Source organism: Erythrolamprus reginae, chromosome 2, assembly GCF_031021105.1.
Source record: "Erythrolamprus reginae isolate rEryReg1 chromosome 2, rEryReg1.hap1, whole genome shotgun sequence".
Lineage (NCBI taxonomy): Eukaryota > Metazoa > Chordata > Lepidosauria > Squamata > Dipsadidae > Erythrolamprus > Erythrolamprus reginae.
The window spans coordinates 304425478-304441266 of NC_091951.1; the positions used below are offsets into that span (position 1 = coordinate 304425478).

At 36.1% G+C, this 15789-nt stretch overlaps 1 protein-coding gene across 3 annotated transcripts in view; it reads left to right on the forward strand.

Moving 5' to 3' along the window:
- SKIC3 (SKI3 subunit of superkiller complex) overlaps window positions 1–15160 on the forward strand; it is a 66057-nt gene extending 50897 nt beyond the window's left edge. For 2 of the 3 annotated variants that reach the window (XM_070743012.1, XM_070743014.1), the window contains 6 exons: window positions 1223–1338; window positions 2149–2307; window positions 8192–8344; window positions 10093–10223; window positions 11293–11416; window positions 14612–15160. In XM_070743012.1, the coding sequence (XP_070599113.1) occupies window positions 1223–1338; window positions 2149–2307; window positions 8192–8344; window positions 10093–10223; window positions 11293–11416; window positions 14612–14692 (764 nt within the window). In that variant the 3' untranslated portion in view covers window positions 14693–15160. The remainder of the gene's footprint in view (window positions 1–1222; window positions 1339–2148; window positions 2308–8191; window positions 8345–10092; window positions 10224–11292; window positions 11417–14611) is intronic. The other variant, XM_070743015.1, reaches the window with a different exon arrangement.
- The last annotated feature ends 629 nt before the right edge of the window (window positions 15161–15789 follow it).

Here is a 15789-nt window from a genome sequence, read left to right on the forward strand (position 1 = left end):
ATGGTTTTAGAAATTGTGCAAGACGTAGTCTCTTTAAACGATCACTGCAAACACTGGGGAAAAGAAGCTGTATAATTTGGTTGGCATGCTAGAGAATGTCCGGCAGTAATAAATAATAATAATAATAATAATAATAATAATTTATTATTATTATTATTATTATTATTATTATTATTATTTATTAGATTTGTATGCCCACTCCTCTCCGAAGAGTGTTGGAAGGTTGACATGCATGCATTGATTAGTAAATCTCAGCTGTTGTTGGTTTTTTTTATACTAGTAAGGAAGACTATCTGACTTAGCGCCTTTTAGCTCTCACATCACAATTACAATACTGAAGCAACTTGCAATCCCCTGATAGCCATTTGCAATCTTCTTTCCCAGCTTTTTATCAGCCAAGGCAATGGAGAAGCTGGCAGAAGTTTGTAAATAACAATCACATGATGTTGCACTTAACAGTGGCATGGGATTAACTTAATGACAGCAACTAGAAGTGCTGGAATTTACATCACTAAGTGGTGTCATTTTAAGACTGGATTGTTTAGCAACAGAAGTTCTAGTCTAAATTATCACTATTAACCAAAACTCGTACTTTCCTTTATTCAAAAGATTTTTGCAAATACAAAATTCTTATAACAAGTGGCATTATACCCTTTCCATAGGTCACAAAAACATTTGTTACAGTGAAAAAAATAACTTAATTGCATAGTCTAAATGTAAAGCTTAATTCATCTATTGGTGATCCGTCTTTCCTGATGATCAAGTATTATCAGTGGCAAATGTAACAAATTACATACATACCTACATCCTATCAATTATTTTGGGAAATAGAAAGTTTACTCTTACAGATTAGAAAATTTACTCCCTTATACAACTATCATAAAGGCAGAATTTGTTTCATTTCTTTCCATTGTTGATTGTAGCAGCAAAATGCTTGAATCCAAAAGGAACTTTTTAGTTCCTAGAGAGTTGAAATCTAAGGAATGGAAGATAGTGTAAAAGAGGGTACCTCAACTACTAACTTTTCAAATCCAAAATCCCACACCATGCTAAATGTTTTACAATTTGAAACATAGTTATATATTTTTAAAATGTGGCTTGATTTAATGTAAAAATAATTACGGTATTCTTACTGATATCAGAATAGCATACTTTTTGTTATAATTGGGACTAATATTTGAGATATTGTGAAATAACGAACTTCATATGTTTGTGGCTAAAGCCAAAGAACTTCCAGCTTCCAGAGCTCAAGAAATAGAAGAATGGTCTCTTTTCCAAGCTATTACTGGCTTAAATGAGGCTGGTAGAACTTCAGAAGCTGAGGCTATCTGTGAAAAGGTATGATTAATGTTAAGATGACTTACGCTACAATTCTTCAAATATAGGTACTCAAAAAAACCTGATATGCAGGGTAAAAATCACTTTAGCTATTGTCCATATTAGAATATCTCAGTGAAACCATCTAAAAAGTGATGGCGAATATGCAGCAGTGACGGTACTGGTTTTGCTTACAGTAGAAAGGCTGAGATTCTCTTTAAATTTGTTTCTAAATATTAAAAATATTTTGCCATTAGTTTACTAGTCTTCTGCATTCTTTCCTCTTCTCACTAGCTCATTAAGTTCCTTTTGGGATTACTATAAAGTAAAAAGAAGCAGGTGACAAGTTTAGTAAGATGCAATTGCTTCCAATGATATTTATAATATGTCCAATATGCTATTCAAGTTCTTTGGGTGGATTACAAGTAATTCAAAGCATGAACACAGTTTTTAAAATATCCAAACAAAACTGACAGCATAAATAGCACAATTTTCTTTTTGGGAAAAAGTACAATTTTATAAAAATCAGAAGCCAATTGAATTGCAATTATTCATACATCAGTTGTAGAACTTGCTTCTCTGCATGAAACACAGAACAAGCATAACTGCTTGATCAAAATGTGCTGGAAATCTTATTTTAAGCATCATGAAAATGTTTTGATTTCACCAAATCGAAGTATAGAATCAATGGTTTATCATCTCTCCTTTTTTGCTCACTGATAACTGGATTCTTTGACTTACTGAAATTGTGTTGCTAGAATAACACCTCTGCTTTTTTGTGAAGTGGTTTTAATTATTTTATATGTAACTAAAACCGTTATTTGCCTCTAGGGCTTAAAAAAATTTCCTGAACAGCCAATGTGGTACCTGCTCTTAAGACAGGTTCAATGCAAACCACTTTTACAGTCTCACAAAGAGCTTCCTGATGCCATTTTGGAAGAGCTCCGAAAAGCAGTTCTCTCGAACTCCACATTGATTACAGCTTGGCATGTAAGTTGATATGCATTTATCCATGATTGGGGTCTCTGTATTATATTTTACAATATGGGGAGTTCTTCATCTAGTACTGTGAGCAAGTAGTATTTCTTCCCTTTCCTGAAAGCCTGCTGAAAATTAGAAGGTAATATATTGTGGGAGCAGATTCGACTTTAGAACTCCCACCTCAGACATTCTTACATTTGAATCCAACCCAGTGTGGCCAGATGAGGAATTGGAAGCTCATAGACAAGCATGGTTTTCAACATAGATCTTTTCAGCAGGCATGTCTACCCATACTTGGGAATGCAGTCAAGTATTTTAATCAAAAGCTGCTATATATTTTGCCAGTGTTGCAAATTTTAAAATCAGACTGTTTAGTTTGTATTTATTTATTTATTTTGTCCAAAACATAATGAAGATTACAGAGGATATACTCATAGTAAATATATCAAGGAAAGAATAGAAGAAAAGATATATATAAAAATATAGGAGAGACAATAGGATAGGGGATGGAAGGCATGCTGGTGCACTTATGTATGCCCCTTACTGACCTCTTAGGAATCTGGAGAGGTCGACCATGGATAATTTAAGGGTAAAATATTGGGGGTTAGGGGATGACATTACAGAGTCAGATAATGAGTTCCATGCTTCAATAACTCGATTACTAAAGTCGTATTTTTTACAGTCAAGTTTGGAGCGGTTAATATTAACTTTGAATCTGTTGTGTGTTCTTGTGTTGTTGTGGTTGAAGCTGAAGTAGTCATTGACAGGGAGGACATTGCAACAGATGATCTTGTGGGCAATACTTAAATCATGTTTAAGGCGTTGTAGTTATAAGCTTTCTAGACCCAGGATTGTGAGTCTAGTTTCATAAGGTATTCTGTTTCGAGTGGAGGAGTGAAGGGCTCTTTTATGAAGTATCTTTGGACATTTTCAAGGGTGTTAATGTCCGAGATGCAGTATGGGTTCCAAGCAGATGAGCTATATTCGAGGATGGGTCTGGCAAAAGTTTTGTAAGCTCTGGTAAGTAGTGTGAGATTGCCGGAGCAGAAGCTACGTAGGATTAGGTTAACAACTCTTGAAGCCTTTTTGGCAATGTTGTTGCAGTTTTAGCATCAAGACCCTGGAGTCAATAGAGGTTGACATAATTCTTATCCTTGCATCAACCTACTGGTAGTTGGTGGCTTCTTCAGATGATATAATCAAAGTAGTCTTTGCATAGTTGTCTTCAATGCCATTCTTCTGCACTTAAAGTTGTACTTGATGTTTTGCCCAGAAAATAGGGCTCTTTCATTACTGGAAGCAAAAAATGTTTTGACATCATGTCCAAGAAATAAAAGAACAAAGAATAAGCTAGGCAATGAATTGTTGCCTCAGTATTTCTGGATGATATAAATTTTGGAGGATAATTTAGTGTTTATATTTTAAAAGTAATTTTTAAAAGAATTATATTAAGCAGATAAAAGCAACAGACAACCTAATATAAGAATACACACACATACAATACATATTCTTTATGTGTGTGTGTATTTATATACTGTATATTGTTATATATATGTTTTTGTAGATTTTCGTAGGAGATATATATATATATATATATATATATATATATATATTTGTTTTCGTAAATTTTCACGGGTATATATATGTAGATTGTTCTGAGTTCGGGTTTTGCCCTGTGTAATATTTTACATGTCTATGTGACGTTTCGGTGAAATCACATTCACCATCATCAGGCTGAAGTTCCAATCCCTTCAGCTCTGCATCAGGGAAGGGTTACATATTTTTGTGTCGAATAACCATTCCATTTCATTATCAGGAAAAAATGTTACACACCCACGTTTTTCTGTCGAGACACCTGGTATATCCAAATATGGGAGGGAGCATACTGCTTTCTTTTGCCTTTCATCACAATCTCCAGAACTTTTTAAAAATTTTATTATACTAAGCCTTCGTTAGCCCCTGCTAACATCATCAGAGTGTAAAATCACCATTGAAGAGATGTTTGTTTTTATGTATTGTCGATCAATTTAGTCATTGCACGCATAATAGGCCCACGCCCTTGCCTCCTTCCTGTAATTAGCTTTGTTGTTTTTGCCTTAGTTATGCTGACAGAGAGCAATGCGATTTCTGCTGCCCACTTCCATATTGTGTATTGCCTCTTTCTCTCCCTGGTGTGTGTGTGTGTTTGGGTGTGTGTGTGTGTGTGTGTGTAATACAAGGCTATCAGGCATTACTTTGAAAGTATTTCTCCCAGCTCCCTCCCCCTCATTGCTACTGCTCTGTCTCTAAGCCTAAGGCACACACATTGTCTTCTGCAAGTTCATTTGTTTTGCCCATGATCTTGTAATAGGTCTGCGTTGTTCCTCACCCTCCCTATCCCTCTTGTTCTGATGCTGCTCTACTGTGTAGCCAAGATGCAGACTAAGTGCATCTTGCACTCGGTCAGGACTTGTCACACATTCATTGGGCTAATCTCTATGCCTAAAGGGGATCATACATAGTGATATACATATATAAATTTTGAAGTCTGTTATTGTTCAACAAAGGTTCAGTAAAATTAATAAAATATCCAGAGACATGAGTATATAATCCCTCTTTCCATTTAGTCTAAATCCCCTTTGTACCTCTCTTAACAATTAAAACATTTCAAATAATGACAGTACTCCCTAGTTGTGGGGGAGGAACTTGAGATGCTCTGATGAGGTGGAGAGATGAGCTGGCAGTAGAGTATTCTACCAGAAGGGTTATCCACACCAGACATGTTTTTGAGGAAGAGCCAGACTAAGTGTATCCATCAGCTCATTTAATGTGCTGAGAAAATAGGGAAGAAATCCTATATTAGATCAATTATTTCTCAGGTCAACAAGGACTGCACTTGATACTAGAATTCCTAGTTACCTGTCAACAAGTGAATAATGGGACTCTGGAGCTATGGCCGGGGAACCACAGCCTGGCCTTGTAGGGTTAGTGGAAGAACAATAACCAAAGAGAAGATAAAAGTAAACGTATTTGAAAATTGCACCATTGTGGCCTGCTAATTATAAATCAGAACCAGCTAAGTGGGAATACTTGAAATGAATGTTTGAACATTGGAAAATTATTTAATCCAGATTCAAATACAAAACTATATTATGGAAACATTATCAAAGCCATTAATACCTGACCATATATGTAACTAGACAGAAAGTGGACAGTTATTACCAAAAAACAAGAAAGTTAATGACTATTCATTATGTATTACATTCCCACTATGGAAGTGTCTTTGGACAATGCTGGCTCCCTTGGCTGGGAAATGTGAAGATGAGCACTACCACCCCCTCCGCCAGAGTTGGACACTTTTTCTTCTAATCTACTCGGCAAATATGGAGGCAGAGGGTCACTTCAAGTCAAACTATTGAAGAAAAAAGGATGCATTGGCTGATTACATAAAAGGTAGCCAAGAACAAAAATGGATGCAAGTTAAAAATTGGAACTGAATGTGCAAGAAACAAATATGAATATAGAAATAATGTAATAAAAACAAGAACAGAATGTTGGCAAGGCAAAGCAGTACATAGTCAATTTCTACAAACTATCAAAGAGAAAGTGGAACTGGAACATTAAAGAAAGAAACTGAAGGCTTGATTTTGGCTGTTCAAGAGCAAACTAATCAAACTAATGCAATCTAGGCCAGAATTGAAATTTTTTCAGTTATGCAGGTTATGCAAAGAAAAGAAAAGAATAAGCAGAAACAGAAACAAATTGTATATTCATACCATACAGATATATCCTAAGATTTTTATTAATATTGCTTCTTCATTGCTTATTTGACCCCTATGACAATCATTAAGTGTTGTATCACATGATTCTTGACAAATGTATATTTTATTTTATGTACGTTGAGAGCATATGCACCAAGACAAATTCCTTGTGTGTCCAATCACACTTGGCCAATAAAATTCTATTCTATTCTATTCTAAAAGGTAACAAACTGATTCTGAACAATGACATAACATAGTCACCAAAATGATTCACTTGGTCATCGCTAAAAATTAACGTGTGGCAGTAATGAAAAATTGGTGGGAACATAAAGTAGAAAAAGTATCCTGAAAATAAGCAGCATAACATATTATGGGATTTCCTACAAGATAAAGTCTTGGCTCATAACAACAAGAAATTTAACAGTAGTTGGAAAGAAGAAAGTGTGGAATTGATGTGCCAATACCTGAGGAGTGTATAATAGAAGAAAAGAATTGGAGAAGATCACAAAGTAATATCAAAATCTAAAGATTGTGGCATACATTGGCTGTGTGGTCCCAGTGTATGTATGTATGTATGTATGTATGTATGTATGTATGTATGTATGTATGTATGTATGTATGTATATTCATAGATTTTCACGGGTATAGGTATATAGGTCTTGGCATATTTGGGTCTTTTCCCATGTAAGGTTGATAGACTCCTGGCGACATTTTGATGAAGTCCCACTCGTCATCTTCAAGCTGGTGCTTTGTTTGGCCAAGCACAAAATCGAAAGCACCAGCCTGAAGATGACGAGTGGGACCTTGTCAAAACGTCATCAGGATTCTAGATTTAGATTTCAGAAAAGAAGAAAAATAGCTGTGTCTTGTGTATTCTTGCCACCAAGAAGTAATCCTTGGCAAGGGCTGGTTACTCTTCATCTTTCCACACCTGCTTTGTCTCCCAAAATTTGCCAGAAAACCAGGACACTCTGAAATTTTATGAGATCTGATCTAGAGAGATCACCAACTATTTTTCAAGCGTCAAATAAGGCTTCACTTTTAAGCTTCCCCAAATATCCTTTGAAATTCTGTAACTCCATCAGGTCCCAGAGTTTGACCAATCAAGAGAATTCTAACTCCCTGCTATGGTACTGGGAAAGAGTTTCAGAATATTCAAAAAGTTATCCATTTATTACAAGAAACAACTTTAGATCATATTTCCACTACTCCAAGATCAAAACTAATCCTCCTCCTGCCTCAGGAAACAAAGCAGGCAGAGAAACAGCTGAACTTTTTTTGTAAAATAATTAGTTGCGACACTATACGACCTAATGAGAAATAAGAAGGGAATCATATTTTAGAATAGAAATTTGTAGCAAATTGTTATACGATAACCATATACTTAGCTTTGGTGAAAACTTCATTTTTGTAGAGGTTAAATGATGAAAACATTAAGGAACTTGGTTGTGCCCAACAGAAGCATAGAAATGCATGAATGAAAATTGAGCTATTCAGCACCATGGTCAGCTACTTTTAAGTCTTCATTTGAGCAGGCTCCAGCTATCCCATTTAACCATCGTATTTGAGATTCATTTGGAATGCAATGCAACAATTTGAATGCTTACAGTTGATGGTAACAAAAGCCAATATTGTGTTGCATATGAGTGATGTTTACTTCCTGGGAATATGTATCTGAATTTATTTGTCCCTTTTGGAAAGAATCAGCACTATTTTCATATAGCTTGCCAGTGTTATCCATATTCTGTCAGGAAAATTTATATTTAAATTCTCCAGAGAGGATGATTATTATACATTTGCATAACTTGCCTTATCAACTATAGTCCTTAGAGAGGGAAAGCTATATTCATGATCTTTAATTTCTTTTTCTCTTTAGTCTCAGACTTTGTTCCATGTTCAATTATATGCAATAAGGATTTTATTGAGATGTATTTGCTTATACCATTCAGGAGAGCTCTAAGTGAAATTCCAGCTTATTGGGATTTTCAAGATTCTTTTATTTTGAGTTTCAGACATTTTACTTTTTCTTTTTTTAAAAATAACCTTGGCTGTTTGAAATTTCACTTTTAACACAATACTTACAGCCTGATTTAAAAACCATACATTTAATATAAAGCTTCTTAAGAATGGACTTAATTTCTTTTCCCCTCCAGTGGTTGGCACAAGTCTACCAGTCACAAGGAATGATGGTTGGTGCAGAAATGTGTTACCGAAAAAGTCTAAAATTGGCATCACAGCAAGGGAACTTGAGTGGAAAACTCTGTAGTCTTTTAAGACTTGCTAAACTTGCCTTAGACATGTGTATGGTAAGAGTTTACACTGTTAAATGATAAAATTAATAAATTGTAGTAATCTGATATTATAATAGTTTTTATCAATTAACCATTATAGGAGGAATCAGAAAATATACAGGGAAGATAATTCGTCTTTGCAAATTGAGTGATAAAGTAAATTGTGCTAATCAGGTTTCATCACAAATGTACAATGAAATAAGAGTATTTGTCACCTATAAATAGTTATTTAGAGATGTGCACTTTAAAAAAAAGATATTCCACACTGTCATGATTGTAAATGTTTAACAATTTAGAAATTTAGTTGTTAACAGCATATACATATAGCTAAAATAGCCAGTGATTTCACTTTAATATATCATATTGGAAGTCAGTTCATTGTTCTGTTAGTGGAGTCAATAATACAGTGGTACCTCAAGATACGAACCCCTCATCTTACGAACAACTCGTGATACGAACCCGGGGTTCAGAAAAATTTTGCCTCTTCTTACGAACTTTTTTTGAGTTATGAACCGGCGTTCGGAGACTCCTGGGAAGCCGCGCGGCTGTTTTAAAAGGTGACAGCCGGGCGGCGGGGCTTCCCAGAAGCCTCCTGAACGCCGGTTCGTAACTCGAACAAAGTTCATAAGAAGAGGCAAAATTTTTCTGAACCCCGGGTTCGGTTCGGGAGGTTGCTGGGAAGCCCCCCAGCCCGGCTGTCACCTTTTAAAACAGCCGCGCCGCTTCCCAGCTGTCTCCCGAAGCCGAACGCGGAAGTTCGGCTTTGGCGTTCGGCTTCAGTAGACAGCTGGGAAGCGGCGCGGCTGTTTTAAAAGGTCGCAGCCGGCCTGGGGGGCTTCCCAGCACCCCCCCGAACCCCAAACCCGGGTTTGGGGGGGTGCTGGGAAGCCCCCCAGGCCGGCTGCGACCTTTTAAAACAGCCGCGCCGCTTCCCAGCTGTCTCCTGAAGCCGAACGCAGAAGTTCGGCTTTGCCGTTCGGCTTCAGGAGACAGATGTCACCTTTTAAAACAGCCACACGGCTTCCCAGCAGTCGTGGAAAGCCGTTTTTTTGCGGGGGGTTTTTTGGTTGCACAGATTAATTGACTTTACATTGTTTCCTATGGGAAACAATGTTTCATCTTACGAACCTTTCGTCTTACGAACCTCCTCCTTGCACCAATTAAGTTCGTATCATGAGGTATTACTGTACTTCGTTAAAATGTTTTGTTAATATAATAGATAGTGAGGAGTATTGTTTTGCATGGTGGGTACTGATGAAAGGGATAATGTTTCAAAATAATGTTTATTTATGAATTAAGACCTTTTTGTCTATGATATGGAAAGAAGCATAAAAATAGATTTAAATAAATATTTGGTAAAATTAATAGCTTTGGCTAATCTATTTTAACAAAAGAGCTAGAAAGTTACTTCCTTATATTAGAATTCTATGCTACTGTTCATACTAATTAAGAGGTGAATAAAAAAATGATATTATGAAACTATTTGTAGCTGTAAGTGTTGCAAGATATTTCCTGTCATCTAGAACAATTAATCAGTGGAACAACTTGCTTCAGAATTTATGAATGCTCCAACAATGGAAGTTCCTAAGATGTTGGATAACTATTTTTCTGAAGTGGTGCAGGATTTTCTGCCTAAGTAGAGGGTTGAACTAGAAGATCTCCAAGGTCCCTTCCGACTTTGTTATTCTATATAACATATATAATGGTGTTAGATATAAGTAACTGGGTGTTTAGTTTTTTATTTGTTTGTTGTTTGTTTAAAGGCTAATGTTTCAAATGATCACTGGCCATCTCTAGTTCAAGAAGCCACAACAGAAGCTATGAAAATTTCCTTCTGTCCGCTGGGTATTCTATTTCAAGCACTTATGCAGTATAATCGGAAAATGGGTGCACGGTGGGTATGAGTTTGTGCATTACATGGCATTCATTCTTTTTTTAAAGTTTTCATTTTTCTCCGCATTAGAATCATACACAACATCACATATACCTTCAATACAAATCAGTAAACATATATTGTCTCTTGAATACAATAACCTAAATTATATTTCAATTTTGCTTTTTATCATTCAGTTGGTCTCAACCTTTCCTCTCCCCACTGCCCTATCTCAGATGGCTATTCCAACTCTACTAATGACTTTCTTACACCTTCTCTACCCCTTTCTACTACCATCTCCTCCTTCTTCCTTTTTCCTTCTTCCTTGTCTACCTCTTTTACGCCCTTAATCCTTCCCTGAGTGGATAATTCTCTTTCTGTCACATGACAGACTGAAAGAAAAGCTTCTCTAAATTTTTACTTTTTATAATCATAGTTATATGTATCTTTCTATGTCGCTAGGTTTTTATTTACCTTAATTCAAAAATATATAGATGGCATAAAATTAAAAGACAGTTAAGGGTTGCTGTCATAAAGTATAAAATTATAATAAAATGCAGTAGAGAGTCTCGTTTGATGAAGGCAAAATTTGTTGTTGTTGCAAATTGCTGTGAAAGCTTTATTGTCAGAGAGGCCTTTTAAAACTGCGGAATAAATTGCCCCTTTGGAAACTTTATAGGAAATTCAAACAGTATTTCTGGCTGTTATGCAGTAGTTTTGCTTGCATGGAAATACTTCTTTGAATTGGGGCCAAGAAACTGATTGAGTGATAATGAAGACATTTTCTCACCTGTAAACAGTCAACAGGCTGTTATTTAACAGGCTGTTTGTGCCCCCTTAATGGCACAGTTCAGTATTTCACTGTCTTTTAATGAGGTATTAGATTTAGCTTTATATTTCAGAATATAACTATATTCTGCTCATTTGTAGTGAAAGAAAATCATGCTTCCTTGTAAACATGAATTAATATAAATATAAGTATGTATTTGACTATCTAAGATGCTGTAGATTCATATTTATTTTTGCCATTTTCTCATTATTTCTTGTAACATCTAATCAGTATTCTACTTTTTCTGTTGTTATTTTTTAGAGAAACACGTCGTATGTTAGAAAGAGTGGTATATCAATCTGGATTTCCAGAAACTGTAGTATCAGTTGCCCGATGGTATCTCTTGAGACATTTATATGCCAAAGATGATTATGAGTTAATCGATGTAAGAAGTATTTCCATGTTATATATGCTTAATAGTTTATTTGCTTTATTTCGGAGTTTAATATGTCCAGTGTTATTTATTTAAGTGGATATATCAAATACCTTGGATTTCATTTGCAAAAAAATATGTATATTTTAATATTGCACTTACGGAATGTTATTTTCAGAAAGCGCCATTAGAATTTGTCTTTAATAGCTTACAATTTTATATTTGTAGCAAGCTGCTACGTTTTGGTTGTATCTTTTTTCAGATCAAATGGTTGCATTTATACATTGTATCATTCATTTTGATCTTTAACTAGAAAGATAGTTAAGGAACTTTAAATATATATGATAGTTTTATGTTAGGTAAAGAAATATTATTTGGAATATTGAAAATAGTTTTATTTTTCCTACCATATTGCATTCATGAATCAAAAGTACTGATTAATTAGTAACCATCAGGTTATTTAAAAAAATAGAGAATATTGATGACAGTAGTCATTGATTTCAGCAATTAGAGTTTTCCTTAATATTAGATTGCTTATTAAGTTTATTTATATGGCTACCCATCTTGCAAATGCAACCCTAAGGAGCTGACTGCACATTAAAATTATTCTTAAAAAAACAATAACAACCCCAAGGCCCTAGAGGTGAGGAAGTTTGCAGCCAATCTTATCTACAGGGGAGATGGTATTGTGACAAAAAAAATTAGTTGAACTAATGTTCTTTTTTCCAAGAAATATATTTATCCCCTAGTTCCTTTTTGTTTCTTCATATAATTAATGTAATCTGAAGTAACAGTGGGGGAAATGCTCTATATATTTTCAAGAAAAAGGACAGTTACTACTGCTAAGTGCAAGGAGCCATTGGATTCACCCACTCCCGCCCCACCTCTTACATGTTCAGACCAATTGTGGCTTGCTTCAGTTTTCAATATTGAACAGAATAAAGGTGGGATAGGGACTTTAGCTATCTTGCCTCAATCTTTGGAGGAATAAACTAGGAATAAGCATGGAAGGTAGTGCTATTACTTAAGTTACCCACTATCCATACTGTAAGTTGAAAAACTAGAGTTATGCACAGGTTATGTTTTCTTTAGGACCTAAAACCATCTGTTTTGTTTGTTTGTTTGTTTGTTTGTTTTATTTCTATTCTGCCCTTCTCAAGGCGACTCAGGGCGGCATACAACATTAAATACAACAATATGTAAGAAATATAAGTAACTATAAAAGATTATTGAAAATTTACTAAAAAATGTTTAAAAGCCCCATGTACAATCATACACATTCATCCAATTCAATCATATATATAGTATCAGCTGGAGACAGTCTCATCACTCACAGCCCCCATGCCCGTCGGCAGAGGTAGGTCTCCAAAGCTTTGCGAAGTTCTAGTAGTTACACTTTTGGGTTAGCTGCGTATCAAAACCCAAAATGTTTCGGTATTTCTGGATTCTAGCTGAAACAAAATTTAGAGAGATCCCATAATGATTTTACAGGGCAGGCAGAACAATCCTGAGGTAACCCTAACCCTGAGGTAACACTGACCTCTCCCTTTGCTTCTGAGTGGTCATGTTTCTCTTTCATCTCAATGCTTCCCTTTGCTCCTCTGCCTCCCCCTTCCCCCAACTACTGCTGCTAAAGTCCCAGTGCAGCAGAGCCTTTTGATGTTCCTCATCTCCTCCCTCTCTCTCCAGTTCCTCTTAGTTGCTGCTAATGTATCCACTTTTACACCTCTTGCTTACAAACTGGTGAGACCACATTTGGAATACTGTGTTCAGTTCTGGAGACTTCACCTACAAAAAGATATTGACAAAATTGAACGGGTCCAAAGATGGGCTACAAGAATGGTGGAAGGTCTTAAGCATAAAACGTATCAGGAAAGACTTAATGAACTCAATCTGTATAGTCTGGAGGACAGAAGGAAAAGGGGGGACATGATCGAAACATTTAAATATGTTAAAGGGTTAAATAAGGTTCAGGAGGGAAGTGTTTTTAATAGGAAAGTGAACACAAGAACAAGGGGACACAATCTGAAGTTAGTTGGGGAAAAGATCAAAAGCAACATGAGAAAATATTACTTTACTGAAAGAGTGAAAGAGTAGTAGATCCTTGGAACAAACTTCCAGCAGACGTGGTTCGTAAATCCACAGTAACTCAATTTAAACATGCCTGGGATAAACATAGATCCATTGTAAGATAAAATAGAGAAAATAGTATAAGGGCAGAGTAGATGGACCATGAGGTCTTTTTCTGCCGTCAGTCTTCTTTGTTTCTATGTTTCTAAACTCCCAGCAATAGCTTGCCCCACTGGCTTAGCGCTTAGCCCTAGCACTTTCTCTGCTTTTCCTAAGCTGCAGCCTACATGTTCCCTTAACAATGAAAATCCTCACTCTTTAGCCAGTTTTTTTCCCACCCCACACACTTCATTCTATATATCAGCGGTCCCCAAACTATGGCCCGCGGGCCACATGCAGCCCACTGAGGCCCTTTATCCGGCCAGCGGGTGAGTGACAGGAGCACATCTAATTTTCCATGAATAAAATGCGGTATTTTGTTAGTAACTAATATCAATCATGAAAAAAGTTATTTTTAAAATTTTTGTCATCCACTTACATTCATTTTCTTTTACTTAAATTCCCTCCTCAAAAAAGTACAACCAATTATATTTCTAACTTATTAACCATTATGCCAAAGTGCTTCCTTCTTTCTTTATACATTTTTCCATAAGCCAAGAAAACCTTGTAGAGCCAATCAGATGTTAACAAAAGAAAATTAAAAACAAAACATAAACATATATGAATTTCAGACTTCTTCCCCCCCCCCCCTAAATAGTACGTTTCCATTTTGTTTTTTACTTTAAAATAAGGTTTGTGCAGTGTGCATAGGGATTTGTTCATAGGTTTTTTTTTATAGTCTGGCCCTCCAACAGTCCGAGGGACAGTGAACTGGCCCCCTGTGGAAAACGTTTGGGGACCCCTGCTATATATAGTCCAAATATCTGAAAGATGGATGTTTCAGAGCAAGTCCAGAGCACCTTAAAGCAGCAGTCCCCTATATGGAATGGTTTGGCTCAGAAGGCTTTTGCAGTCCTTGTGTAATACCAAGTGGCCTATTTAGCTTGTGATTGATTGCAAATAAGTAAACATACTTAACTCTTAGGTACTCACATTAATGCATAATTTTTTTCCCTCTCTGCTTTCTGAATTCTGCAGGTTCTTATAGCAAATGCCAAAGCTAATGGAGATATTCGAGTTTTGGAATTAGACAAGAAACTTTCAGCAGCAGCTTCCTAGCACAAACGTTAATGAAGAATCAGAATAACTTTGGAGGCTTTTGAAAACATCTTCACGACAAATACCTTGAGTTTAAATCACAAGTGCTAACAGTCCAATTTATATTCAAAGAAACCAGTTAGTTATTAAACTATCCAGTTGAAATTTTATTGAAGTATATAGTAAGCTGTGCTCCTCCTGAGAAATTAATGTATGATGGTGAATTTGGAAAGCACAAATGTTTTGACTTCTGCTCCAGAGTTAAAGATGACAAATTTCTGTCTTTGAAATGAAACCTTAATAATGTGTCCATGCGTTAAATAAACTTTGGACTATGTTTATCTTCATAGTCTGCTAAGACCTTGCTGTTTTTATCCATGTCATTATTTTTTTTTACAATTTAGCAATGCTTCTCAAGCAAAATAAATATGGTAACCTTTAACTTGGTGAGTGATGAAACAATAAAATCTGTTGAAACATTGTTTACAACTTGTTTACATCTTACTCTGCGTGCAGAACCTTTCAATCCAGAACTTTATGATTTCATCCAAACATTTCCTGATTATATATAATGTTATGTGATATGGCTGTCTTTTACAGTACAGTTGCAGCAAACCTTTGATTTCAGAAAGATGATGTGCAGCACCTGAGAAAAGTAGATTTTCAGTTTTCTGGTCTTATTCCTTCAGTAGAGTCCGTTTTGGAAATAAATATTGTTAGTTAAAATTAGATTAAATGATGATATGAGGCCATAATACTTGATGCTCACTTGCTCATCAAGTTCAGGATGTTTCAGAATACAATACTTTCAAACATAGCATAAAATATATGGTAAGTGTTGTGATTCAGCCTGAAGCTCCTCAGGGACCGGCTGGATCTCTGCCGGATCCATGCCCAGAGGAGGAGGACAGTGAACAGGAGGGGGAGGACCAGGCAGACGGGGGAGAGGAACGTCAGGAAGAGGAGGAGGGAGAGCAGCCTGAAACCCGGGGGGGGGGGGGCTCTCCCCAGCTAGTAGCCTGGATTCATTGGATGAAGACGCACAGGCTATAATAGACATGAGGCAGCGACGAGCAGCTCAAAGACGGGGCCAATTAGAAAGGTATTTCCATCCCCTG